We start from the raw sequence: 26,051 nt of genomic DNA, 5'->3' as shown, positions 1-26,051 counted from the left end.
TTAATATTTGTCACGACCTCTTCCTATTCTCACCACAATCTCTCTCCCTTTCTGTTGTCCCTGCTTTTTTGCTTTTTTTTTTTTGAGATGAATTCTCTGTCCTCCACATTGGAGTGCAGCAGTGTGATCTCGGCTCAGTGCAGCCTCTGCTTGTGGGATTCCAGGAGTTCTCCTGTCCCAGCCTCCTGGGTAGCTGGGATTACAGGCATGCACCACCACACCTGACTAATTTTTGTGTTTTTAGTAGAGATGGGGTATCACCATGTTGGCCAGGCTGGTCTCAAACTCCTGACCTCAGATCATCCGCCCACCTCAGCCTCCCAAAGTGCCAGGATTACAGGCGCGTGACCTGTCCCTTCTATTACAAGGCCTCCACTCACTGTTAATATGATCTCCAAGTCCGCCAAAGGCCGTTATACGATAACAACTTTTTAAAATATAACAGACAAGATCTTTTTCAGTTACTGTAGTCACTTCTGTCTGCTGCTTTTTTTTTAAGCTGCCAAATGAGATTGCAGTATTCATTGAATGTGAGACAGGCCCCATTAACATTTTCCTAAATATGTAAGATGATGTTTGTGGAAACCTGAGTTAACGGGTACCACATTTCATGTTTTCCATGGAGGTTTTAGTGCCTTTAGATTGGCCACTGGGAGATGGCTGGACTCACCAGTTTAAGGCAGGGAATAATGGAGTCTGATTGGGTTGTATGTGGAAAATGGATTATAGACAGGCAAGAGTGGAAGCAGAATAACTGGTTAAGGGGCTGACCATGATCTAGGGCAGCAGTGGTAGGAGCTTAGACTGGGGTTGGAGTTTGGAGTTGGAGAGAGGTATGTGGGTTTAAGATATATTTTAAAGACAGAGATGCTATGTTGGTAGATTAGATATATGGAGTGAGAGTAGGAAGAATCAAATATGAATACTAGGCTCTTTTTTTTTTTTTTTTTTTTTAAATTCTCTTCTAAAATTAGGTACCGTCGGGCGTGGTGGCTCACACCTGTAATCCCAGCACTTTGGGAGGCTGAGGCGGGGGAATCACCTGGGGTCAGGAGTTCGAGACCAGCCTTGCCAACGTGGTGAAACCCCGTCTCTACTAAAAATATAAAAATTAGCTGGGCGTCGTGGCGCATGCCTGTAATCCTAGCTACTGGGGAGGCTGAGGCAGGAAAATCGCTTGAACCCAGGAGGCAGAGGCTGCAGTGAACTGAGAACATACCACTGCACTCCAGCCTAGGCGACACAGGGAGACTGTTTCAAAAAACAAAACAAAACAAAAACCAGGTGCATGGAAATGACATTTTCTGTGATGGGCAACACTTGGGTAGGGCAGAGTTTAGTGGAAAATACTAAGAATTCTGTTGCCTATCTACATAGAGGTATTGACTGGGCAGTTTAGCAGTTTAGAGTTGGAGGAAGTCATCCTTACAGAGAGAGAAATTTGGGGGCTGTCAGATATAGATGGTCAGATATGTGTAAAATCATCTGGGCTCAGCTAACAGAAATGAAGGGTTAGAGAAATGAGCAACAAGTTGAGTACTGGAGAAGAAGCCAGTCAGGAGCCCTGAAGGAATAGCTGGCAAGGAAGGAAGAAAATTAGGCAGTAAGATTTCCTGGGAAGTGGAGAAAGTGCTTCAGTTGTGTTGAGGTCAGGTAATCTAACAATGTGGAAATTATCGGTGACCTTTATGAGCCTTACCTCTGGAGGGGTGGGGACGATTGGAGTGGGTTGATTAACAGGTGTGAGATGGTAGTGACATGTTGCTTTGAGGCAGTTTTGCTTTGTAGGGGAATAGAGAAATAGGATCACAGAACGGTCTTTTAAAAAGATATATACTGGAGGGGGAATTTTTTTTTGAGATGAGTCTCATTGTGTTACCCAGGCTGGCCTTGAACTTTTGGCCTTAAACGATCCTCCTACCTCAGCCTTCCAAGTAGCTGGGACTATAGGTGTGCCACCATGTCCAGTGAATTTTTGTTGTTAGTTAACTGATTAATGAAATGATCAGGTAGAGAGATTAAATTAAATGAAAAGGAGAGATTGATGGTGCAAGGGGAGATGGGGAAGAGGGAGGCAGGTCCCAGAAGGTGAGAAGGCTTGGGAACGGATCAAGGAAGGCAGAGAGAATGAATGGATGTAGTTAGGTGGGGGATTTGGTGATGGAAATATGAGGACGGGCTGACCCTTTTTCTTTTGTCTTAAGGAAAATATAAACATGGCCATGAACTAGAGGGATGGAGTTAGGTCTGAGGTGAGAGCAGAGACAGTGTGAAAGGGTAAATACAGTCAGCAGGTGTGGGATTGCTAGGCAGCGAGTGCCCATGGGATATTTGTGTTCACCAGTTTGAAGTGAGACTAGACTTCCCATTTGTCTGTTTTCCTTAAGCACTGTTCAGCTCTTAGGTGCAGGCCCAGAGTACATGGAGAGTTGTTTTTAAGCAGGGCTGAAGGAGAGTGGAGTAAAGGGGAGTTACAGATGTTTGCAAAGGAATGACGTTGATGACCTTGGAATCTAATGTGGGTTAGAGGAATGGTGAAGATGAGAGGGGGATGATGGCAAAAAAGCGAGAGGTTAAGTTCCCTGAGATGAGAAACCGAACTAAACCTGATCTTCCAAGGTCCCAGCTCCCCAGGGTAGGTACTTTCTGTTAGTAGGCTTAAGAAGAAAATAGGTTTTTTCAATTGTGATAGTGATCGCTAGTAACTGCTTTTTTTTTGAGGATTTACTAAATGCAAAGTGCTGAACAAGAATTAGTTACTATATGTGCTGAAGACAACCAACCCTTTGAGGTAGGTAATTTATCTCTGTTTTACAGATGAGGAAATTAAGGCTTAGTCAGGCCAAATAATTTGTCCAAGGTCACACAGCTGGTAAGTGGCAGAGCCAAGACTTGAACAGCTGCTGTTCTGCTACAAAGATCACATTTTTTCTTTTACTCCACAGTCCTGGACTACTGCTGTCTTCTCTGACTCATTGGTGTACTTGAGATAGGGACAACTTATTCTTTAAAATGAACCGTGGTTAATTGCATCTAAATTAATCTTTTTTCCCTTAGAAATAGTATTAGAGAACTCAAATATTTGTTTAAGCTTGAAGTTAAATGAATAAAAGCCAGGAAGGGACTTTGATAAACCAGAAAATATCTGCCTCGTTTAATGTGGATAGGCAATATTGGTTTCAGTCCATTTTGTGGCCCCAGAGATCTTTTTGTTTTGTTTTGTTTTGTTTTGTTTTTGAGTTGGAGTTTTCCTCTTGTTGCCCACACTGGAGTTCATTGGTGCACTCTCGGCTCACCACAACCTCCATCCCCAGGGTTCAAGCGATTCTCCTGCATCAACCTCTTGAGTAGCGGGGATTATAGGCGCATGACACCACTCCCAGCCAAGACAGGGTTTCTCCATGTTGGTCAGGCTGGTCTTGATCTCCTGACCTCAGGTGATCCACATGCCTCGGCCTCCCAATGTGCTGGGATTCCAGGCATGAGCCACCGCGCCCGGCCTATCTGGGTTTTTTATGGGAAGATTTTTGAATACTTAAATGTTGATTACTAATTACTGTTTTAAAAGCTCTGATAGATCAAACAGAACCAGCCTGCAGGCTCCATTTGTCCCACTCGCAACTCGGTACAACCTGTGCCTTAAAATATGGTTTCTTTTTAATTGTAATAAATAATATAAAAATAAGTAATTTAAATGTCAGAATTTTGACTAGACCAGGTAGACAGAATTGAGTTTTTTACTCAAATGTAGTTAATGTAGATGCAGTCAGAATATGGAATAAACAGTGATATTGAGCAAAATAAGTTGAAAAACAGAAAAATAGTAAGTTTTAACAGTTGGATTATATTATTCTAGTCCAAGCTCTGCCATGCATGCTTTCTTTGAGTTTTCTTTGGGTTCTTTACATCTCTAAACACATCACTAAATGTATCTCTAAATGTGTGTCTGGGTTCATCCCACAAAGGGGCCTTGTGAAAATACTGAGAAATAAGTAGGCCTTGAGGGAGAAAAAGAAAAAAACACATTTATTTTAAGACCAGTTGCTAATTTAAAAGTGAAATGTATTCCAGTGAAAGAATAACAATGTTTGGGGTAAGAAATCGAAAAGATTTTGTTAACATTTTGTGAGAGTATAATTGTTATTCTGGTGTATTTTAGGCTTCAGGATATCTACTTTGTTCCTGTTATGACATTTATAAAAAAAAAACAAAACTTCTATTTTCAGTTGGATGGATTTATTGCTCGAAACTGGGCCAGTCAAAAATCAGCTTTGGGAAGTGCACTTGATCCACTTGCTGATAAAATACTTATCAGTATCTTATATGTTAGCTTGACCTATGCAGATCTTATTCCAGGTAAGAACGCATCATGCGTACTTTTTAATAGCACAGGGAAGAATGAAATTAGTCAGCTTAGGATTTATCTTGAGTGACAAATAATTTTTGTTCCAAAAATATATTTCTCAACTTTAAACTGTTTCCCTAATTTTAAACTGTTGAACTATTTTATTTTTCAAACTACTTGTGGATTTTAAAATTTATGTCCTTGTTTTACTAGTAAAATCAGTTACTTTCCTAGTAAGATTGCTTAAAATTAAAATTGAACAAATATTTCACAGTGCCAATTCATATCAGTCTGGAATTTTTTCGTGCAATATTATGTATTTTTAGTGCCTAGCTTTGTGAAAGCAATTTAGTTTTCCTAAGTTTATTATTACCTTTATTAATATAGTTTATTCATAATAAATGAGAACTCTGAAATCCTGAAGATGTCTATAAAATTTCACATTGTTATTTAGACCCTATTATGCAATTTTTAAATCATACATATAGTTTGTACATTATATGAATACTTTTTCTAATAAGATTTTATGATCTTTTGCTTTGTATTTTGCATGTGCTTTTCTGATTGTTCATTTTCTACTTCAGCTGTATTTCTCAATCAGTTTTTCTCCCTCAGACCAGGTTAAACTGTTTTTTCCCAAGAGCTAGGAATCATATCTGATCACGCTGGGACTTCCCTTCACTGTCAGTCTTAGAGTTTGCATTTTTGAGGGTTAGAAGAAGAAAAAACAAAAGGAAGAAAGAAAGAAACCCTATCTGAGAACAAAGAAGCTGCCAAATGGTCCCTTGGTATCATGTTATTATTGACACCTGGTAGAAAGAAATATAGTGACTTTGGGTCCAGTGTAGTCTCCTCTAACTAGAAATTATTATTTTTTTTAGTCTTCTAAATTCTCATGCCAAATTAAAAATAAATTGGGCTAATGTTTACTTTTATGTGCTTCTTTGAAAGTTAGAATTGAGGTGTGGTATATGATTGGGGAATGGGTATGTGTTTGTGTGTGTTGTGTGTGTGTGTGTGTGTGTGTGTGTGTGTTGCCTAGGCTAGTTGCAAACTCCTGGGCTCAAGCGACCCTCCCACCTCGGCCTCCCAAAGTGATGGGATTACAGGCTTGAGTCACCATGCTTGGCTCCTCCCATTTTTTCAAAGTTATATTGTATTTTGATGTATTGTTTTCCAAAGGCCTTACAGAAAAATATATATTTTTCAGACTCAGTGCAAGGTCATTTCTAAGTTGTCTGTTTTCCTTCCCATTGATTCGTCTGTCTTTGCATCAGTGCCACTCTTTTTATTGCTTTGCTAAAAGTCTTAATATCTGGTAGAGCAAGTCGTTCCACGTTGGACATTCATAGCCCTTTCCATTTGTTTCCATTTGTTACAAATTTTAGAATCAGCTTTTCCAAGAATCGGCAATTTTCCAGAGAAAAATCTGTTCAGATTTTGATTGGGATTGAAATGAATTTATGATCTGTTTGGAAGAATTTGCTTCTTTGCAATATTAAGTCTTCCAGTCTATAGACATGCTATACCTACTCTATTCAGGTCTTTTTTAAATATCTCTCAAAGTTTTATAGTTCTCTAAAGAAAGATAATACGCATTTTTTGTTAGACTTATTCCTAAGTGCGTGATAGTTCTTGGTGCTTTTACAAATGGTAGCTTTTAATTTTCATTTTCTGGCCGGGCACAGTGACTTATCCCTGTAATCCCAGCACTCTGGGCGGCTGAGGCAGGCGGATCACTTGAGATCAGAAGTTCAAAAGTAACCTGGCCAACATGGTGAAACCCTGTCTACTAAAGGTACAAAAATTAGCCATATGTGGTAGCATGTGCCTGTAATCCCAGCTACTCAGGAGGCTGAGGCACAAGAATGTCTTGAACCTGGGAGGCAGAGGTTCCAGTGAGCCTAGATTATACCACTGCACTCCAGCATGAGTGATGGAGTGAGACTCTTTCTCAAAAAAAAAGAATTTCATTTTCTAATAACACCACGTTATGAAAAAATCAGTTCTGTTTCTAATGTTGATTGTCTAGTGAAACTTGCTAACTCGTATTCTCATAACATACATATAAATTATCCTGGATTTTTTTATATGCTCAATTCTGTCTTGCATGTAATTAATGACAGCGTATTTCTTCTTTTCCAGTCCTTATACTTTTTGTTTCTTTTCCTTGTGTTACTGCACTGGGTAGTACAGTGTTGAATAGAAGTGGTGTCAATGTCTTATTCCCAATCTCATAGAAAAGCTTTTAGCGTTTCACTGTTAAAGATGATGTTTGCTGTTAGTTTTTGTAAGTATCCTTTTTCAAGTTAAGAAGTTCACTTCTGTTGGGACTTTAAGAGTTTTTCTCACAATTGAGTACTAAATTTTTTAATGTTTTTTTGTAGAGACACAGTTTTGCTATGTTGCCCACGCTGATCTTGAACTCTTGGCCTCCCAGAGTTCTGGGATTATAGGCATAAGCCACCACCCCTGGCCTGGTTATTAAATTTTATCAAAATCCTTTTGTGTATTATTATGATCATATAATTTTTCTCGTTAGCTGTTAATGTCTGGTGAATTACATATATTAATGTAATATTAGTTCTAATGTTAACCTGTGATTTCTGGTATAAATTCAACATTCCCGTGATATATTATAAAGAGATTGCTGGATTTGACTTGCTAATATTTTGTGGAAGATTTCACATTTTAAGTCATAAGATTGGCTTGGAATTATTTTCTCCATATATTCTTGTTGGGTTTTCATATCAAATTGATAACGAGCCTCATAAATCTTCCATTCTTGGAAGATGTTTGATTATGAACATTTCCACTTAAATGTTTAGTAGAATATTTTAAAGCCATTGAGGGCCTGGAGTTTTCTTTAGGGAAGAGTTTTAAAATAGGTAATTCATTTACTTTGTTACAGGATGATTCAGGTTTAAAGTACATCTTTTTTTTTTTTAACCTTCAACCAACTCACTCTATATTACATCGTTTGACCATTTTTTAAGTTGTGATGTTTTTCTAGGAATTTGTTCATTTGATCTACATTATAAAAAATTTAGACGGTATTTATGGTATCCTCATTAACTTTATTTACTTATTTACTACTACTTGTGGAGCAGGGCTACCCCATATGCAGTGTGCCCAGAATAGCTCTCATTAACTTTTTGATGTTTGTAGAATATGTAGTAATGTCCTTCCTTTTCTCTTGGTTATTTTTTTGTTCTTTTTTTTAAAAAATCGTTTTTGCCAGAGGTTTGTCAGTTTTATGAATCTTTTCAAAGAACCAACTTTGAGTTTTGTCAGGCCTCTCTGATATGTTTACTACTCATTAAATCTTGCTGCTTTATTTTTTTCTTCTTCAGGTTTTCTTTTCTGTTCTTTTTCTAAATTCTTTTTTTCTTTTTTTTTTTTTGAGTGCAGTGGCATGATCTCAGCTCACTGCAACCTCTGCCTCATGGGTTCAAGTGATTCTCCTGCCTCAGCCTCCCCAAGTAGCTGGAATTATAGGTGTGTGCCACCACATCCGGCTAGTTTTTTTGTATTTTTAGTAGAGACAGGGTTTCATTATGTTGCCCAGACTGCTTTTAAACTCTTGACCTCCCCCTCCTCTGCCTCTCAAAGTGCTAGAATTACAGGCATGAACCACCACGCCCAGCTGTGAATTCTTTAGATCAGTTCTGTCTAGAAATAAAATGGAGTTTCATATGTAATTAAAAATTCTTGATAGCTATTTTTAAAAAAGGAAACATGAAAATTGTAATAATATAGTTTATTTAATCCACTATATAAAAAATATTGTCATTTTAACATGTAATCAATAAAAAAGGAGGTTTTTTTTTTTCATATCACACCTTCAAAGTCGTGTGTATTTTGAATGGTGCAGGTATAGGTGGATACTTAACTTGTTTTTCAGCTTTTCTTTTCTAAAGATTGCATAGAAGACTGTATATCTTCCTCTAAGTATCGCTTTCTTTTCTTTCTTTCCTTTTTTTTTTTTTTTTTTTTTTTAGACGAAGTTTTGCTCTTGTTTTCCAGGCTGGAGTGCAGTGGTGCAATCTCAGCTCACTGCAACCTCCGCCTCCCAGGTTCAAGCCATTCTCCTGCCTTACCCTTCAGAGTAACTGGGACTACAGGCACGCACCACTATGCCCAGCTAATTTTTGTATTTTTAGTAGAGATGGGGTTTCTCCGTATTGGTCAGGCTGGTCTCAAACTCCTGACCTCAGGTGATCTGCCCCTGGCCTCCCAAAGTGCTGGGATTACAGGCGTTAGCCACCACCCCTCGCCTAAGTATCACTTTCATTGCATCTCCTGTGTTGTTTTTAGTGTGGCATTGTGCAGTATAGAATATTTTCCTAGTTCCATTATTGTTCTTTCATTGACCTGTTAGGTTAAAAATAAATATATCTTAATTTGTTGCCAATTTGTGGGGAATTTTTTAGTTGTCTTTTTGTTATAATTTCAATCATAATAACTTTGTGTTCAGAGAACATTCTTTGTGATTTCAGCCTTTCAGCCCAGTAGAGTCAGATTTTATAAATAATCCGTGAATCCTTCAAATGAATGTATATTCTGCAGTTCTTGAGTATGATGTTCTTCATATGTCTATTAGATCAAGTTTTTAATCCTGCTATTTAAGTCTTCTGTTTCTTCTCTGTTTTTTTTTTTGTTTGTTTTTGTTTTTTTTTTTGCTTTGCTTTTGGTTTGTTCAGCAGTTAAGAGTTTCCAACTGTGTGTCCATTTGTCTCTGTAGTTGTGGTTTTGCTTCCTATATTTTTTGTTGTTGAGCCAGAGTCTTGCTCTGTCTCCCAGGCTAGAGTGCAGTGTTGCCATCTCAGTTCACTGCAGCCTTCGCCTCCTAGGTCCAAGGAATTCTCTGCCTCAGCATCCCGAGCAACTGGGATTACAGGTACCCGCCATCACGCACAGCAAATTTTTGTATTTTTAGTAGCGACAGGGTTTCACCATCTTGGCCAGGCTGGTCTTGAACCCCTGACCTCGTGATCCACCCACCTCGGCCTCCCAAAGTGCTGGGATTACAGGCATGAGCCACTGCGCCCAGCCCTTTTTAATATTTTTTAAATTATATTTTCTTTCACTCCACTAGTTTGAAAGTTTTACACTGTTTCCATTCAGTTTTCCTCCAGTTAAAACATTCATCTTATCAAGATATGATCTTAATAATTCTGTACTCATTCTGGTCATGGAAGGCACCTTAGGTTACTTGAACTCCCAATTATTTCTCTCAGCTTAGGCTACTGTTGTTATACTTTAATTTTACATATTTCTTAAACTCACAGATACGTTTGTACAATTTAAACATTTAAATTTATCTTCATATTTACCACTTTTTGCTAGTCTGTATTATTTGATGTATTTCAGACCTCCCATCTGAGATCATTTTCCTTTTGTCTGAAGTATGTTCTTTTGGAATTCTTTTTAATGTAGGTGTACTGGTAAGTTCTTTTTTCTCTGAAAATGTTTTTATTTTGCCATTATTCTTGAAGAATGTTTTTGTTGCCTAGAGAATTCCAGGTTGGTATTAATTTTTCTCAGCGTGTTTAAGGTATTGCTCAGTTGTCTTTTTGCCTTGTTGATAATAAAGAAATCAGCTGTTAATCCATTGCTTTTTTTTTTTCCAGACAGGGTCTTATTCTGTCACTCAGGCTGGAGTGCAGGAGTATGATCTCTTCTCCTTGTAGCCTCTTTCTCCTGGGCTCAAGCAATGCCCCTACCTCAGCCTCCTGAGTAGCTTGGACTATAGGGGTTTGCTACCACACCTACCTCATTTTTGTGTGTTTTTTAGAGATGCGGTTTTGCCTGTTGCCCAGGCTGGTCTTGAACTTTTGAGCTCAAGCAATCCACCCACCTTGGCCTCCCAAATTACTGGGATTACAGGCAAGAGCCACCATACCTGGCCACACTGCCTTTTTTGAAGGCAATTTTGTTTTCTTCTGGCTATTTTTTAAGATTTTCTTTGTTTTTTGTTTTTCTCAGTTTCACAATAATATTTCTTGTTGTAAGTTTGTTTTTTATTCTGCTTGGGATTTATTGGACTTTTAAATCTGTGGATTAATATCTTGAAGTCAGTGCTAGAAAATTCTCGGCCACAATCTGTTTAAATATTGTTGTGTATTCTTTCTTTTCTCTTCTTTTGGGACTACGATATACCTATGTTAGACATTCATCCTGAATCCATCACATCTCAGTGGGTTTTTTCTGTGTTAGCTCATTTTTCTTTTTGAGCTCTATTCTGGGTGTACTAATGGGTTCACTATTTTTCATTTCATTACTTCTCTGTTTAGCTGTGCCTATTTAATCTTAACTTCTCTGTATTCTTCAGCTATAGAACTTCTATTTTATTCTTTTTTGGGCTTGCTAAGTCATCTTTTATGGTTTTTAGTTCCATGCTGAAGTTTTTAATGTTGACTTTTATCTCCTTGAACATCCTAAGCTTGAACTTTTCATCAGATTCAAAAATCTCACATCTTTTGGTAGTCTCTTTCATTTGTCTATGGTTCTGTTTCTGTTGATTCTTACTCATGGTATTTTAATTCTTCATTATTTTTACTTTGAAAAATAATTTGGAGGAATATTTGATTCTTATGAACATGGCATTACTCATCAGGGGAGATTTTTTTTGTTCTAGGCACCTAGGAATGCTAACAGTCTGGGACCACATAGACAACCAGGTGATCAGACAGTCCTGGGAGTCCTAGTTTACTTTGTGCCATCTTTTCTCCCAACCTTGTGGGAATAGTTATTTAGATCTTAGCTCCAAGCTAGGAGGTAGTTTATCAGACCCCAGCCTCGAAGGCTCTGGACTTTGACTACTGTCACCCCATCATAACTGAGCTTCATGGATTGAGTCTCTTTTTTTCTTTCAGATTTTATTTTAAAAATCTTTGTCTCTTTTTTCTTCTGAAAGATTCCCCCAACATTACCATTCACCCCTTCTGTTGACTTTTTTTTTTTGGCTCTCATTTTGAATTTTCAAGAGCTCATGTTCTTTGTGCTCATTAAAAAAAAAAATCCTTATATCCCAGATGAATGTTATTCAGAATATCTATACATACATGTGCTTACCTCCTTTTATTACATTTCATTTTATCTCACTTTGCAAAGTTTCATTTTTTACAAATTGAAGGTTTGGCAACCCTGTGTCCACAAGTCTGTCAGCACCATTTTTCTAACATATGTGCTCATTTTGGCTCTCTGTGTCACATTTTTTTTTCCCCTGAGATAGGTTCTCACTCTGTCACCCAGGCTGGAATGCAGTGGCCTAATTATGCTTCACTGCAGCCTTGACCTCTTGGCCTTAAGGGACCCTCTTGCCTTAGCTTCTTGAGTAGCTGAGATTTACAGATGTGTACAACCACACACCTAGCTAATTTTTAAATTCATTATAGAGATGGGGTTTCCGTATGTTACCCAAGCTGATCTCGCAACTCCTGGCCTTAAGTGATCTTCCCACTTCAGCCTTTCAAAGTGCTGGGATTACAGACGTGAACCATAGCACCTGGTCTCTGTGTCATGTTATAATAATCCTGCCAATATTCCAGACGTTGTCATTATTAAATCTGTTATGGTCATCAGTGATCTATGATGTTACTGTCTAATTGCTTTGGGATGCAATTAACCCATCAAAGTCATCCATGAGGGTTGGAATCAATTTCTTCCAAAATCCTGTTAATCAAGAGTGAACTTAATTGATTAATGTTATATATGTTCTGACTGCTCCACCAGTCTGTGGGTCCCCTATCTCTGTCCCTCTCATCAGGCCTCCCTATCCCCTGAGACACAATAATATTGAAATTATACCAATTAATAACCCTACAGTGTGAAAGGAAGAAGTTACATGTCGCTCACTTTAAATCAAAAGCTAGAAATTATTAAGCTTAATGAGGAAGGAATTTCAAAAGCTGAGATAGGCTGAAAGCTAGGCCTGTTGTGCCAAATTGCTAGCCAAGTTGTGAATGCATAGGAAAAGTTCTTGAAGGAAATTAAAATTGTTACTCCAGTGAACACACAAATGTTAAGAAAGCAAAACAGCCTTATTGCTTATAGGAAGAAAGTTTGAATGGTCTGAATAGAAGATCAAGTCAGCCAAAACATGCCCTTAAGCCAAAGCATATTCTATAATAGATCAAGGCCCTAACTCTCTTCAACTCTGTGAAGGCACAGAGAAGTGAGTAAGTTGCAGAAGAAAAATTGGAAGCTAGCTAACTTGGTTTGTGCACTTAAAAAAGCCATCTCCATAACATGGAAGTGCAAGGTGAAGCAGCAAGCACTAGTGGGGAAGCTGCAGCAAGTTATCCAGAAAATCTAGCTAATGATGAGGGTGGCTACACTAAACAACAGATTTTCAATGGAGACAAAACACACTTTTATTGGAAGAAGATGCCATCTAAAGCGTACATAGCTAGGGAGAAGTCAGTGCCGGGGCTTCAGTGGACAGGCTGATTCTCTTGTTAGAGGCCAGTGAAGCTAGTGAGTTTAAGTTAAAGCCAGTGCTCATTTACCATTCTGAAAATTGTAGGGCCCTTAAGCATTATGCTAAATCTACTCTGCCTGTGCTCTAGAAATGGAATAGCAAAGCATGAATGACAGCACATCTATTTACAGCATGATTTACTGAGTATTTTAAGCCTACCATTGAGATCGGCTCAGAAAAAATTATTTCTTTAAAAATGTTACTGCTGAGCTGGGCATGGTGTGTCAAGCCTGTAATCCCAGCACTTTGGGAAGCCGAGATGGGCAGATCACCTGAGGTCGGGAGTTCGAGACCAGCCTGACCAACATGGAGAAACTGCCCTCTCCACTAAAAATACAAAATTAGCCGGGTGGGGTGGTGCATACCTGTATCCCAGCTACTCAGGAGGTTGAGGCAGGAGAATTGCTTGAACCTGGGAGGTTGTGGTGAGCCGAGATGGTGTTACTGCACTCTAGCCTGGGTCACAACAGTGAAACTCCATCTCAAAATTAAAAAAAAAAAAAAACTGTTACTGCTCATTGACAACAAACCTGGTCTCCTAAGAGCTCTGAGGGAGATATACAAGAAAATTAATGTTTTCATACCTACTAATGCATCCATTCTGCAGTCCTTGTTATTTTGACTTTCAAGTCTTATTATTTAAGAAATACATTCCCTAAGGCTATAGGTGCCATAGATAGTGATCCTCTGATGGATCTGGGCTAGAAAGGATTCACCATTCTAGATGCCATTAAGAATATTGGTAATTCATGGGAGAAAGTCAAAATACTGCCATTAACAGTATTTTTGGGAGAAGTTGATTCCAGCCCACATGGATGACTTAGGGGCTCAAGACCAGTGGAGGAAGTCACTGCAGAAGTGGTAAAAATACGTAGCAAGATAGCTAGAATTAGAAGTGCAGCCTGAGGATGTGAGTGAATTGCTGCAATCTCACAATACAACTACCTGAGTTGTTTCTTAAACAAAAGAGGTTTCTAGAGATGAAATATACTCCTGATGGAGATGACATGAACACTGTTGAAATGACAACACAGGATTTAAAATACTAAACAGACTTAGTGGATAAGGTAGCCACAGGGCTTGAGAGGATTGACTTCAATTTTGAAGGAATTGTAGCATGAAAGCAGCCATAGAAAAGATATAGATCAGTGATTGTGAATATATTTTGAAGGAAGTTAAATAGTATTGCATGGTACAGAGAAATCTTTTGTGAGAGGCAGTGTCAATTGTGGCAAACTTCATTGTTGTCTTATTCTAAGAAATTGCCACAGCCACCCTAGCCTTCAGCAACCACCCTGATCAGTCAGCAGCTATCAGCATTGAGGTAACACCCTCTACTAGCAAAAAGATTATGACTTGTTAAAGGTTCAGATGATCATCAGCATGTTTTAGCAATAGAGTATTTTTAAATTAAGGGGTGTGTGTGTGTGTGTGTGTGTGTATTTAGACAGTGCTATTACTGTACACAAAATAGATTACAATATAGTATGGATAGAACTTTTATATGTTCTGGGAAACTGAAAAATTTGTGTGACTCACTTTACTGCAGTATTAGCTTTTTTGCAGTGGTCTGGAACAGAGCCTTCAATATCTCGGAGGTATACCTGTATTTATTATTATTAAAAAAAAAAAAAAGCCTCTGCATTGTGTCTGTTTCCTTCAGATTCTATTTTTTGTTTGTTTTGGCCTCTCTTTTATGATGGAGACTTTATTGAAATGCATGGTGATCCTCGGCTGCTAACTTATATTTGAATGAGGCATGAAAAGTTCATTGAGAGCTAACTAGGCTCTGCCGTAAAGGGCCTGAATTCTCAGTATCTTTAAGTCTGTTGTATAGATCCTAGCTCTCCATCTGCTGCTTGGGGATTATAGAGGCCTTCCCACTAGGGTTTTGGGAACTAACCTGTGGGAGAAGCCTGGGTTCTCAGTGTTCCGTATGTAGACCTCTGCCTGATCCCTACTGCACTCTAGTGCCCCTAGGTTCAGAGAGTAACGTGGACTAGGGGATGGTAACTTTTCCTGCAAAGGGCCAGATAGTAGTAAATATTTCCTGCTTTGTGAGTGATGTGATCTCTATCACAACCACTCAGCTTTGCTATTGTAGCATGAAAGTAGCCATAGAAAATATATAGATTAGTAAATGTGAATGTATTCCAATATAATTTTACTTATGGACACTGGAAATTGAATTTTTCTTTTTTTTTTTTTTTGAGACAGAGTCACACTCTGTCACCTATGCTTGCGTGCAATGGTGCAATGTTGACTCACTGCAACCTCCGCCTCTGGGGTTCAAGTGATTCTCCTACCTCAGCCTTCCAAGTAGCTGGGATTACAGGCACGTACCACCATGCCCGGCTAATTTTTTGTATTTTTAGTAGAGATGGGGTTTTGCCATGTTGCCTGGCTGGTCTTGAACTCCTGACCTCAGGTGATCCACCCGCCTCAGTCTCCCAAGGTGCTGGGATTACAGGCGTGAGCCACTGCACCCAGCCTGGAAATTGAATTTCGTAGAATTTTCATGTGTCTTGAAATACTGGTCTTCTGACTTGTTTACCCTCAACTATTGCAAAATGTAAAAATCACTCTTAGCCACAGGGAGCCACAGCCTGGTATAGAAACCTAGCAGAAAGGTGTTAGGAATTGCTGGACTTCTTGAGTTTCTCTGCTGGAGTTGCTTCTCGTGGGAATTCCTTTCTGAAGTACTTAGGTTTCGGCTCTCACCACCCTATTACAAATAAACTTAGTTAAAACTTTGAATCTGTCTCTTCTTCTCATTCTCTTTGTGTTTTTATATCCTTTTATTTCTTTACTATCATTTTAGGAGAGTTTTGGAAAGTAGTGTTGCATGTATGCAGTCTTGCATCTTCCTACTTTTATGCTGGATTTTTTAAAAGTCACATCTACCTTCATTTTAATAGCTTTGTTTCTCTAAGAGTAAGAAATAGCTTCTGCAGGATTGGAGATAAAAAATTTTTTTTGCTTTCTTCCTTACCTAAAATAATAAATCATTCTGCTTTTCTTCTTCATCTTTTTATGGGATGAGGAGAAGGATGAAAACAAATTCTTGGCTTAATATGTTGATTAGAGAGTGGAAGGCAAATCCAGGTTAATTTCTACTTAGATTTATTTGCATTGAACATAGATCTGTGTGTATTTGTTCTGTCACATTTTTTTGTATTATTGTATTATTTCTGGTTTACCATATCATAAATTCTTATTTCTTGTTTAAATCAATTTCTAGAATATTCTGTTAAATTTATTGTTTTCAGTATAACAACCTATGGTGTTGACATTAACCATTTTTAATATGTAAAATATTTTATGCAATATTTCTCTTTAATACTAATAAAACTTGTCCATGATGTCTGGCTTCGTGGGCTATGTGATCTCTGTCACAGCTACTCAGCACTGTTGTAGTGTGAAAGCAGCCACAGAAAACATATAAATTAGTGAGTATGAATGTGTTCTAATAAATTTTTACTTACAGACACTGGAAATATCATTGCAAATATTATCTGTGTTTCAGACAGAGTTAGCAAGTAGGGAGAAAAACCTGGAGAAATCCTTGACCCATTTTACACTGTCCTACCCATCACTATCTACTCTAGTAGGCAAAATGAAAGCTGTTCTAACTCTAGCAGAGAAGAGGAGGCCAAGAGAGAAAGCTAGGATATTGGATAAATTTTTTTAACCATAGTAGGAGCCCGTGTCTTTCAGCTGGCTGAAGCCTTCAAGACCACCTGGTGTAGAAATGTTCTAGCATTGCTCTACATAGGAGTCACCCAGAGGAGAGCTTTCATCTGGGCTTTTACTGAGCTCGCTCAAGGTGATTTTTAGATGGGCAGTCAGTTTAGGGAACCCTTGATTTTTTTTTTTTTTTTTAATAGCTATTTCCCTTACCAGACTGTTACAGATGGTAAACTGAGTCCAGAGATGCTAATTGTTAGGTCACACTGTTGGTTTGGAACCTAATACGCTGTCCCAAGCAGAGTCTGAATTCCATAGGCTACATTCCTGGTTAAATGCAGTCTTGGATTTTGTTCTTCCATGTATACTATACATAGATTTTAATTTGCATGGGCACGATCTCAGCTCAACACAACCTCTACCTCCTGGGTTCAAGCGATTCTCCTGCCTCAGCCTCCTGAGTGGCTGGTATTACAGGCATGCACCACCACACCTGGCTAGTTTTGTATTTTTAATAGAGACAGGGGTTTCTCCATGTTGATCAGGCTGGTCCCAAACCCCTGACCTCAGGTGATCCTCCTCCCTCAGCCTCCCAGAGTGCTGGGATTACAGGCATGAGCCACCATGTGGGTTTGCTGCTTTTAAAAAATATGATTGTTGTTAGATTTTTGCCAGCTAATGATTGCTACAGAAAAGTTTGTTTTACAGGTACAAAAATGTTCTTAAAAATTATACCTTGCTGTTTTCATGGGTGGCTCATACAGCCATATCTTGTTTGCTCCAAATGCCATGACTTCAGCGGATAAGCATTTTTTCCTTGGAATAATATTATCTATCAAGGACCAGGACAAAGATCAACACTTTCATCATAGCTATGACCAGCAGAGATTTAAATTTTAAATCTGTAATTAATTAGAGATTTTCTTCAAATTGCAGAGTCAGTTGAACACCAAAAGAGAGGACCATAAGTACAGCCTCCAATAATTCACAAAAGATTTGTTTGAAAGTACTATGGAAGGGATGTTTGTGATCCTTTTTATTTTTATCTTTATTTATTTGAAACAGTTTGAACAGTGTTTGAACCGACTATTTGAACTCAGGGTTTTTTCCCCCCCCTTTTTAAAAATAATAAATTTTTTTCCTATAAAAGATATGTTCACGGTTAAAAACTTTCTGTGGTGCAGAATTAAATAAAATGAAGCAAGTTCTTTACTGTCACATTCCCATTCAGTAAGGGAATGGGGGCTCCTTGGGTATTTATTTTAAAATATCCTTCTATTGGCTATGGCTCTGGGACCATGTTGTAAAATCTGAGGAATAATGACAAAACTGCTGACAAGTTGAATTCATTGAAAGGGCAAGGAGCAAAATCACAATTCCTGGGAAGGAACTGGCTGGATAAGTATGAAATATTTCTGGCTGGGTGCAGTGGCTCATGGACATGTAATCCCAGCACTTTGGGAGGCTGAGACAGGCAGATCGCTTGAGCTCAGAAGTTTTAGACCAGCTGGAGAAACATGGTGAAATCCCTTCTCTACAAAAAATACAAGTTAGGCATGGTGGTGTGCACCTGTGTTCTCAGCTACTTGGGAGGGTGAGGTGGGAGGATTGCATTGAGCCCAGGAGGTCAAGGCTGCAGTGAGCTGTTACCGTGCCACTGCACTCCAGCCTGGGCAACAAAGCAAGGCCCTGTCTCAAAAAAAAAAAAAAAAATTCTGTTTCTCTACTAATTACACATAACAGCTAATTTTACTCTTCAGAGAATATGCAGAACAAGCAATCAAAGGTCCTGAGATTCCAGAAGAGTTTGAGGCCTCCCACATCCTTCTCCACCTCTTTATCATCTCTTTCTGTGTAATTCTGAGTATGGTGATCTTTTTTCAGATGTACAGAGCTGAGAAGTAACAAAGGAGGAGATAGTGCTAATTAGAGCTGATGCTGATAACTGCAGACTAGTAGCTTAAAAACATGCAAGAAAAAACAAAAACAGATGAGAGGATCAGCATGCTGAAAGACAGATATAGACTTCAAAGCCATAGTCTATACTTCACTTTGTTTTGAGGGCGGGTTAAAGAACATAAAAATCAGTGGTTTGCTATAGGGGACCCTAAACCATTGATAGGTGTTGATTATAAAATTTCTATCTGTGGGCAGGCATGGTGGATCACACGTGTAATCCCAGCACTTTGGGAGGCCAAGGTGGGCGGATCACCTGAGGTTGGGAGTTTGAGACCAGCCTGGCCAACATGGCGAAACCCTGTCTCTACTAAAAAATACAAAAATTAGCTGGGTGTGGTGGCAGGTGCCTGTAATCCCAGCTACTTGGGAGGCTGAGGCAGGAGAATCGCTTGAACCCGGGAGGCAGAGGTTTCGGTGAGCCGAGATTGTGCCGTTGCACTTCAGCCTGGGCAACTAGAGTGAAACTCTGTCTCAAAAAATAAAATTCTATTTGTGGAAAACAGTTTGTGGTAAGGCTGAATGAGATGTTATTGTATTCATAATGTATATTAATTTTCAGAATCCCAATTAAAATTATTTTATGTTTGATTTTCAGTTCCACTTACTTATATGATCATTTCAAGAGATGTAATGTTGATTGCTGCTGTTTTTTATGTCAGATACCGAACTCTTCCAACACCAGTGAGTTTGTTTTCAAAAAGTATTCTTTTAGCATTACTTATGATTTAAGGAAGAAAAATATATTTTTTAAGTCAACCTCTTCAATTGATGGCACATGAAACCAGACCAGCCAGCCCTTATCCCTAGAAGCTGATTGTTTAAAGGTGTCTCACGTAGGTCCAAGCCATTATTGTTGTCTAATTTAACCTCTACCATGGATAGTCTAGAATTGGTTTTAAAAATCACAGTTGTATGAACATGGGATGATTTGTTTGCGTATTTATTCACGAGCTCTATAAATGAGCACATACACATAGCATATTAACCTCTTTTGGCTCCCCATCTAGTGAAAATAGAGCAATATTTTGTTCATTTTATTTTTTAATTAAAAAAATAGTGAATATGGAATTTTGAGTTTAGTAAAACTTTATAAAGCAAACTTTATAAGTATTGTGTTTGAATTTTACAGCAATTGAGAAATAATCTATACATTTTTAAAAATCAATTTTCAGTATATATTGATTGTATGATTTATAAAATTATGTACCTAACTATAATAACAAAATGTCTATTTTAAATAAAATATCTATTTTAAACAATAAATTAAATACTTTATATTTTTTTATCCTCTGCCAGCGAACACTTTCCAAGTATTTCAATCCTTGCTATGCCACTGCTAGGTTAAAACCAACATTCATCAGCAAGGTAAGAGAATGCAGTGTTTTTTAAATTTATTCCTTTGTATATTTTTATTCTAGATATAAACCTCAGTCAAGAACAGCTGAAAATGAGACAAATTTAAATGCATTGCATATAGAGGCTAGAGAGTGGTGTTAGGCAGGCAACTGTAACCCAGTTCTTTTGTCTTCCATGTTATTTGGATCATCCTTATATGTGTTGTGCCTTGTTGGTGGTCTGAGAGTTTAAGCTCTGAATGAGGTAATTGGGCCACTGTTTAGGGAAAGGGAATTGAAATGTAATTGCTGCTTTTTTTTATTTGAGACAAGGTCTTACTGTGTTGTGTAGGCTGGAGTGCAGTGGCGAGATCCCGGCTCACTATAGCCTTGAACTCCTGGGCTCAGGTTGTCTTTAGCCTCCCAGGTTGTTGGGATTACAGGCACACACCACTGAATCAGCTAATTTTTAACTTTTCTGTAGATATGGGATCTCACTTTGTTACCCAGGCTGGTCTGGAACTCCTGGCTTCAAGTAATCCTCCTGCTTAACCCAAATTATTGGGATTACAGGAGTGAGCCACCAAGTTTGCCTGTAACTGCTTCTTGATTGAGTTTCACAGATTATGAAGAGTCCCTTGTGGTTTCACTGCCTCCCTCCCTATGGTGAAAACACTAAATGGCCTTTCATTTTCAGGATTGACAGTTAAGTGGAAAGGGATAGGAGAAAGTTTTGGTCATTAATAAACAGCTGCTACTCTTTGTTGTCCATTCTGTTTTCCTGAGCATTCAGGACAAGTATATGCCAGCCTTTGCACATCCCAAGGATACTATTAATGCTTCTCAAGTCATATCTGTTTTTCTAGTAGCTTTGATAAGTTTGCTCAAGTCATTCTTTTTTCCCATCTTTAATGTCAAGGATTTAACAGTTTAAGAATGCTCATTATTTTTGGGAGAGAGGGGTGATTGCTTTTATACAGAACTCCCTGGGGTGGACTTTTACCTACACGCACAGGGTTTGGTTTCTTTTTTTCTTCAAGTGACTTGTATTTATATCAAGTATAGCAATTTGAGTGTAGCAGTACATGGAAAGTGGCTTAAAGAGGTACAGGGACAAGTACCTTATACTTATAGGAAGTCCTTTAGATAAAATCATGTATGTATGTATGTATTTTTGAGATGGAGTTTTGCTCTGTTGCCCAGGCTGGAATGCGGTGGCTCAATCTTGGCTCACTGCAACCTCCGCCTCCCAAATTCGAGCTATTCTACAGGTGTGTGCCACCACACCCAGCTAACTTACTGTATTTTTAGTAGAGATGGTGTTTCACCATGTTAGCCAGGATGGTCTCTATCTCCTGACCTCGTGATCTGCCCACCTCGGCCTCCCAAAGTGCTGGGATTACAGGCATGAGCCACCGTGCCCAGTTATATTTTATTTTATTTTTGAGATGGATTTTTGCTCTTGTTGCTCAGGCTGGAGTACAGTGATGTGATCTCGGCTCACTGCAACCTCCACATCCAGGGTTCAAGTGATTCTCCTGTCTCAGTCTCCCAAGTAGCTGGGATTGCATGTGCCATCATGCCCAGCTAATTATTTTTTAGTAGAGACGGGGTTTCACCATGTTGGTCAGCCTAGACTCGAATTCCTGACCTCAGGTGATCTACCCACCTCGGCCTGCCAAAGTGCTGGGATTACAGGCATGAGCCACTGCACCTAGCTATTAACTGTTTTTTGAAATGAAGCAGAATCCTTGTCATTTGGCTGCAGAAATGGGTGATAGAACATTTGTCTGCTTCACTCGCTTTTTCATGCTTTCAGACTCTTCCATGGAATGCTTCTCATGATGACAGAGGGAGTCTCCAGTGTATTTCTTATTCAATTTTCTTTTCTCTCCAGTGCTGTTTTTTAGTGTAGGAAAGACTACTCATTTCTTTCTCAAGAGAGGCTCTTTTATGGAGATGAGTGCCTTTTCTTTGATCCAGGGTCTTGCTCTGTCTGCCCAGCCTTGAGTGCAGTGGCATAATCATAGCTCACTGCAGCCTTGACCTCCCAGGTCCAAGCTATCCTCCCACCTCAGCCTCCCAAGTAGCTGAGAGTACAGGTGCATGCCACCATGCTTGGCTAATTTTTAAATATTTTTTTAGAGTTTGCGTCTCACTGTGTTGCCTAGGCTGGCTTCAAACTCCTGGGCTTAAGCAGTCCTTCTGCCTCAGCCTCCCGAAGTGCTGGGATTGCAGGCATGAACCACTGCATCTGTCCTGGGATGAGTACATTTTAATTTTCTTTATTTTTTTTTTCTTCTTTTTCTCAGAACATGCCACTTTTTAATATTTTAGTTTTCTAACCTCACAAGGTTTGACGGGTAGGCAATTGAAAGGAACATTGGATAAGGCCCCAGGAAATCTAGGTTCCAGCTTTGGTTCTGTTGTCTGCTGTGACTGCAGGCAAGTCACCCAACTCATTACCCTTTTATCCATGAAGAGGTAGTTATTTCCATATTCTATTTTAATGGGCAGTTGGAAAAAAGGCAAATAATTTTGTAACATTTTTGAGTTGCCATGGGAATTTAAGGTAGCGGTAATTTCTGACGGTTGTCATTACTCTCTAAAGGGCAGCCGTGCAGACAGATGGGTCCGTTAGTGAATTTGACCCTTTTGTGTGTGCTCACCTGTGAATGCTAGCTTCTTGGGCCAGGGATATTGTAGATGAATAGCAAGCATGCTGAGGGTATGTCATGTTATAGTGTAATGGGCTGTGCTTTTGTCTTGAAAGCTTGAAATAGGGTCCAGTTGCCACTATTCATTTAGAACTTTTTCTTTTTTTTATTTAGGTAAATACAGCAGTCCAGTTAATCTTGGTGGCAGCTTCTTTGGCAGCTCCAGTTTTTAACTATGCTGACAGCATTTATCTTCAGATACTGTGGTAAGCTAAATTTAGAATCACTTGCTTAGAATGTCAATAGAATGTCTTCTTGTGGTAGCCCTAGAATGACCTTATTCTTACAGCCTTTATTGAGCACTGACTGGATAAAGCTGTGGCTATGTTTTGTGATTGATAGCATTCTTAAGAAGCTTCCTGCCAAGTATGGGATGTAGAAGTTAGCTTTTATGCAAATTAAAAGGGATAAAAGGTACTGATAATGTGTTAAGGTTTTAGAGGAGGAAGAAGAGGGAAAGTTTTAGGGAGGAAGTGGCATTTGATGCCTGAGGCATAGGTGGATTGTGTAGGAAGAGACTAAGAGGAGGCCACGAGGTGAAAGACAGGGCCTAAGCCAAGGCAGAGGGTAGGAGAGTGGGTAGGGAAGCCGAGTGCCGCCTGTTGAAAGGAGTGTCGTAGGAGGGAAAACTGGAGAAAGGAGTTGGAATTTTATTATACTAATTGCTTATTTATCATCTTAAAACTGTCAAATTCAAGCTTTCAGAGTTCAAAATGTGTCATCTTGATATTGGAGAGTTATATTTTGGCACACTTTTAACTAGAATTAAAATTATCTTGCTTGGTGCAGTCTGGACCGGAAAGTGGTGGCTAATCACAGTCAGTTAAGCCAGGCAATCTTTTTTTTTTTTTTTGAGACGGAGTTTCACTCATGTTACCCAGGCTGGAGTGCAATGGCGCGATCTCGGCTCACCGCAACCTCCGCCTCCTGGGTTCAGGCAATTCTTCTGCCTCAGCCTCCTGAGTAGCTGGGATTACAGGCACGCACCACCATGCCCAGCTAATTTTTTGTAATTTTAGTAGAGACGGGGTTTCACCATGTTGACCAGGATGGTCTCGATCTCTTGACCTCGTGATCCACCCGCCTCAGCCTCCCAAAGTGCTGGGATTACAGGCTTGAGCCACCGCGCCCGGCCTAAGCCAGGCAATCTTTAAAAAATGACAACTACTCTAAACTTATTTTAATCTAAAATATTGAAGTGTATATTTTGCCTGATTCATTTTATACCTTCTGATGTAGGAAGGCAGCTTTTTGAGTATCGGTCCATCAATGGTAGTTTTTTCTTTCTTGGATAAACTGCATTCATAATCCAACCTCTCTGATTTTCATGTTTTACTTCTTTAAGGTGATGCAAGAACTTAAAACATTTGCAAAGCAGTCTAAGAACTGTTTAAATTTTTTCCCCAGTCTTTTCACAGTCATCTTGCATATTTATTTTGACAGTATTTTTCCCCTCCTAGGAACCGATGAAAAGAGAGACAGTATTTTTTTTTTAATCAAGTAACCTCTATTGAGTCTTTCTGAAGTATCCAATGTAGTTTTCAGAAGTAGCAATTTTAAAAACATATTTTCTTTTTAGAGATAGGGTCTTGCTCTGTCACCCAGGCTGTAGTGCAGTGGTATGATCATAGCTCACTGTAATCTTGAATTCCTGGCCTCAAGCGATCCTCCTGCTTCAGCCTCCTGAGCAGCTGCAACTACAGGTGTGTGCTACCACACCTAATTTTTTTTTTAATTTAATTTTTTTTTTTTTTTTTTTGGGACAGGGCCTTCCTCTGTTGCTCAGGCTGGAGTGCAGTGGCCTGATCTCCGCTCACTGCAACCTCTGCCTCCCAGGTTCAAGCAATTCTCCTGTCTCAACCTCCTGAGTAGCTGGGATTACAGGTGCCTGCCACCACACACAGCTAATTTTTGTATTTTTAGTACAGACGGGGTTTTGCCATGTTGGCTAGGCTACTCTCTAACTCCTGGCCTCGATTGATCCACCTGCCTTGGCCTCTCAAAGTGCTGGGATTACAGGTGTGGGCCGCTGCGCCCAGCCACTAATTTTTTATGTTACTATTTTTTGTAGAAACAGGGTCTTACTGTGTTGCCCAGGCTGGTCTCAAACTCCTGGCCTCAAGCAGTCCTCCCGCCTTGACCTCCCAAAGTGGTAGGCTTATAGTCATGAGCCACGGCATCCAGTTAGAAATAGCAATTTTTCTAACACATTTATTTCATTGGTTTATGCATGAATTTAGAATATCAAAGTGGCATGAACAGGTTCAAGATCCAACAAAAGGGAATCTTGATTCTGCCTCACCTAATAAAAGCAGAAGTATGTGGGTGCACTAAAAAGTAATCCCCTAGCTGTGGGCATTCAGCATGCCATGGGCATCAAGTGATGTCATTTCAAGGAGAATCTGATTAAGGGTAATTTAGTAAAGAAAGCTGAAATTTATTTAAAATGACTCAGATATCTTTAGAATTCTCAAAAGCTACAGGAAATAGAGTCTGGTACTCTGAGCAGCATGGGGCAGTAGAAAGAGCACGTGTTCTTTAGAGTTGAAACCAAGTCAGGCTCAAACATAGTTCTGTTATTTCTCTGGGTCTTCCATTTCCTTCTCTGGAGGATGAGTCTTATGTTATAAGAATAAAAGGAGGATGTAAGACACCTAGAGGATGCCTGAGTAAAAAGGACTGTTGACAGTAGTAGTAATTTTTAGGGCTCATTACGTAGAAGAATTTTGTTTGACATTACTATTTCAAATGAGGTCTTAAAGAAAAGCAGTGTATTTAGACTCTTATAGTTAAGAAAATTTACACTACAGAGCCCTTTTTACTTTTAAAACAGATCTTTTACATGTATTCATTATTATTCCCACTGCTACTATTTTTTAGACTTGACAACTAAATGTTATTTCTTTTCTTCTATAAAAGGTGTTGTACAGCTTTTACCACAGGTGCATCGGCTTACAGTTACTATCATTATGGTCGGAAAACTGTGCAGGTGATAAAAGACTGATGAAAGTCATCCAATACCGTTAGCAAGGAAGCAATATGCATCACTGGCAATAGGGTCCGTGGAAATCTACAAGTTTCCCTATATTGGTGTTCAGCTTGAAAAAGGACTTGTCAGGACCAACCGTGTCTTCAAAATTTAAGTAATGTGCGTTGAAAATAAGCTTTGATCATGGTCATATGCAGAATTTCCAATGTATTTTTAAATACAAATAAAACTATAATTTAGAATTTTTAATCTCAGGTTTCTTGATTAATTTATAAGAGATCAATTATTGTCTATTTTTTTTTTTCTTTTGAGATGGAGTTTCATTCTTGTTGCCCAGGCTGGAGTGCAATGGTGCGATCTCGGCACACTGCAACCTCTGCCTCCTGGGTTCAAGTGATTCTCCTCCCTCATCCTCCCAAGTAGCTGGGATTACAAACATGCACCACCATTCCTGGCTAATTTTGTATTTTTAGTAGAGGCAGAGTTTCTCCATGTTGGTCAGGCTGGTTGCAGACTCCCGACCTCAGGTGATACG

At 39.0% G+C, this 26,051-nt stretch overlaps 1 protein-coding gene across 2 annotated transcripts; it reads left to right on the top strand.

Annotated features, from left to right (window-relative positions):
• Window positions 1–3,499: 3,499 nt before the first annotated feature.
• Window positions 3,500–25,765, top strand: CRLS1 (cardiolipin synthase 1). Of its 2 annotated transcripts, none has more exons than XM_032295458.1 (5): window positions 3,500–4,356; window positions 19,072–19,157; window positions 19,773–19,841; window positions 22,642–22,733; window positions 25,447–25,765. In XM_032295458.1, the coding sequence occupies exons 1-5, from the start codon at window positions 4,188–4,190 to the stop codon at window positions 25,529–25,531; spliced, it is 501 nt and encodes a 166-aa protein (XP_032151349.1). In that variant the 5' UTR covers window positions 3,500–4,187; the 3' UTR covers window positions 25,532–25,765. The 2 variants fall into 2 exon arrangements, with proteins under 2 accessions (XP_032151349.1, XP_032151350.1); XM_032295459.1 differs by lacking the exon at window positions 3,500–4,356 and adding an exon at window positions 16,089–16,279.
• The last annotated feature ends 286 nt before the right edge of the window (window positions 25,766–26,051 follow it).

The sequence above is a fragment of the Sapajus apella genome, unplaced genomic scaffold (genome assembly GCF_009761245.1).
Source record: "Sapajus apella isolate SASKATOON/1434 unplaced genomic scaffold, GSC_monkey_1.0 scaffold33, whole genome shotgun sequence".
NCBI lineage: Eukaryota > Metazoa > Chordata > Mammalia > Primates > Cebidae > Sapajus > Sapajus apella.
This window is presented reverse-complemented; position numbering and strand designations above follow the sequence as displayed.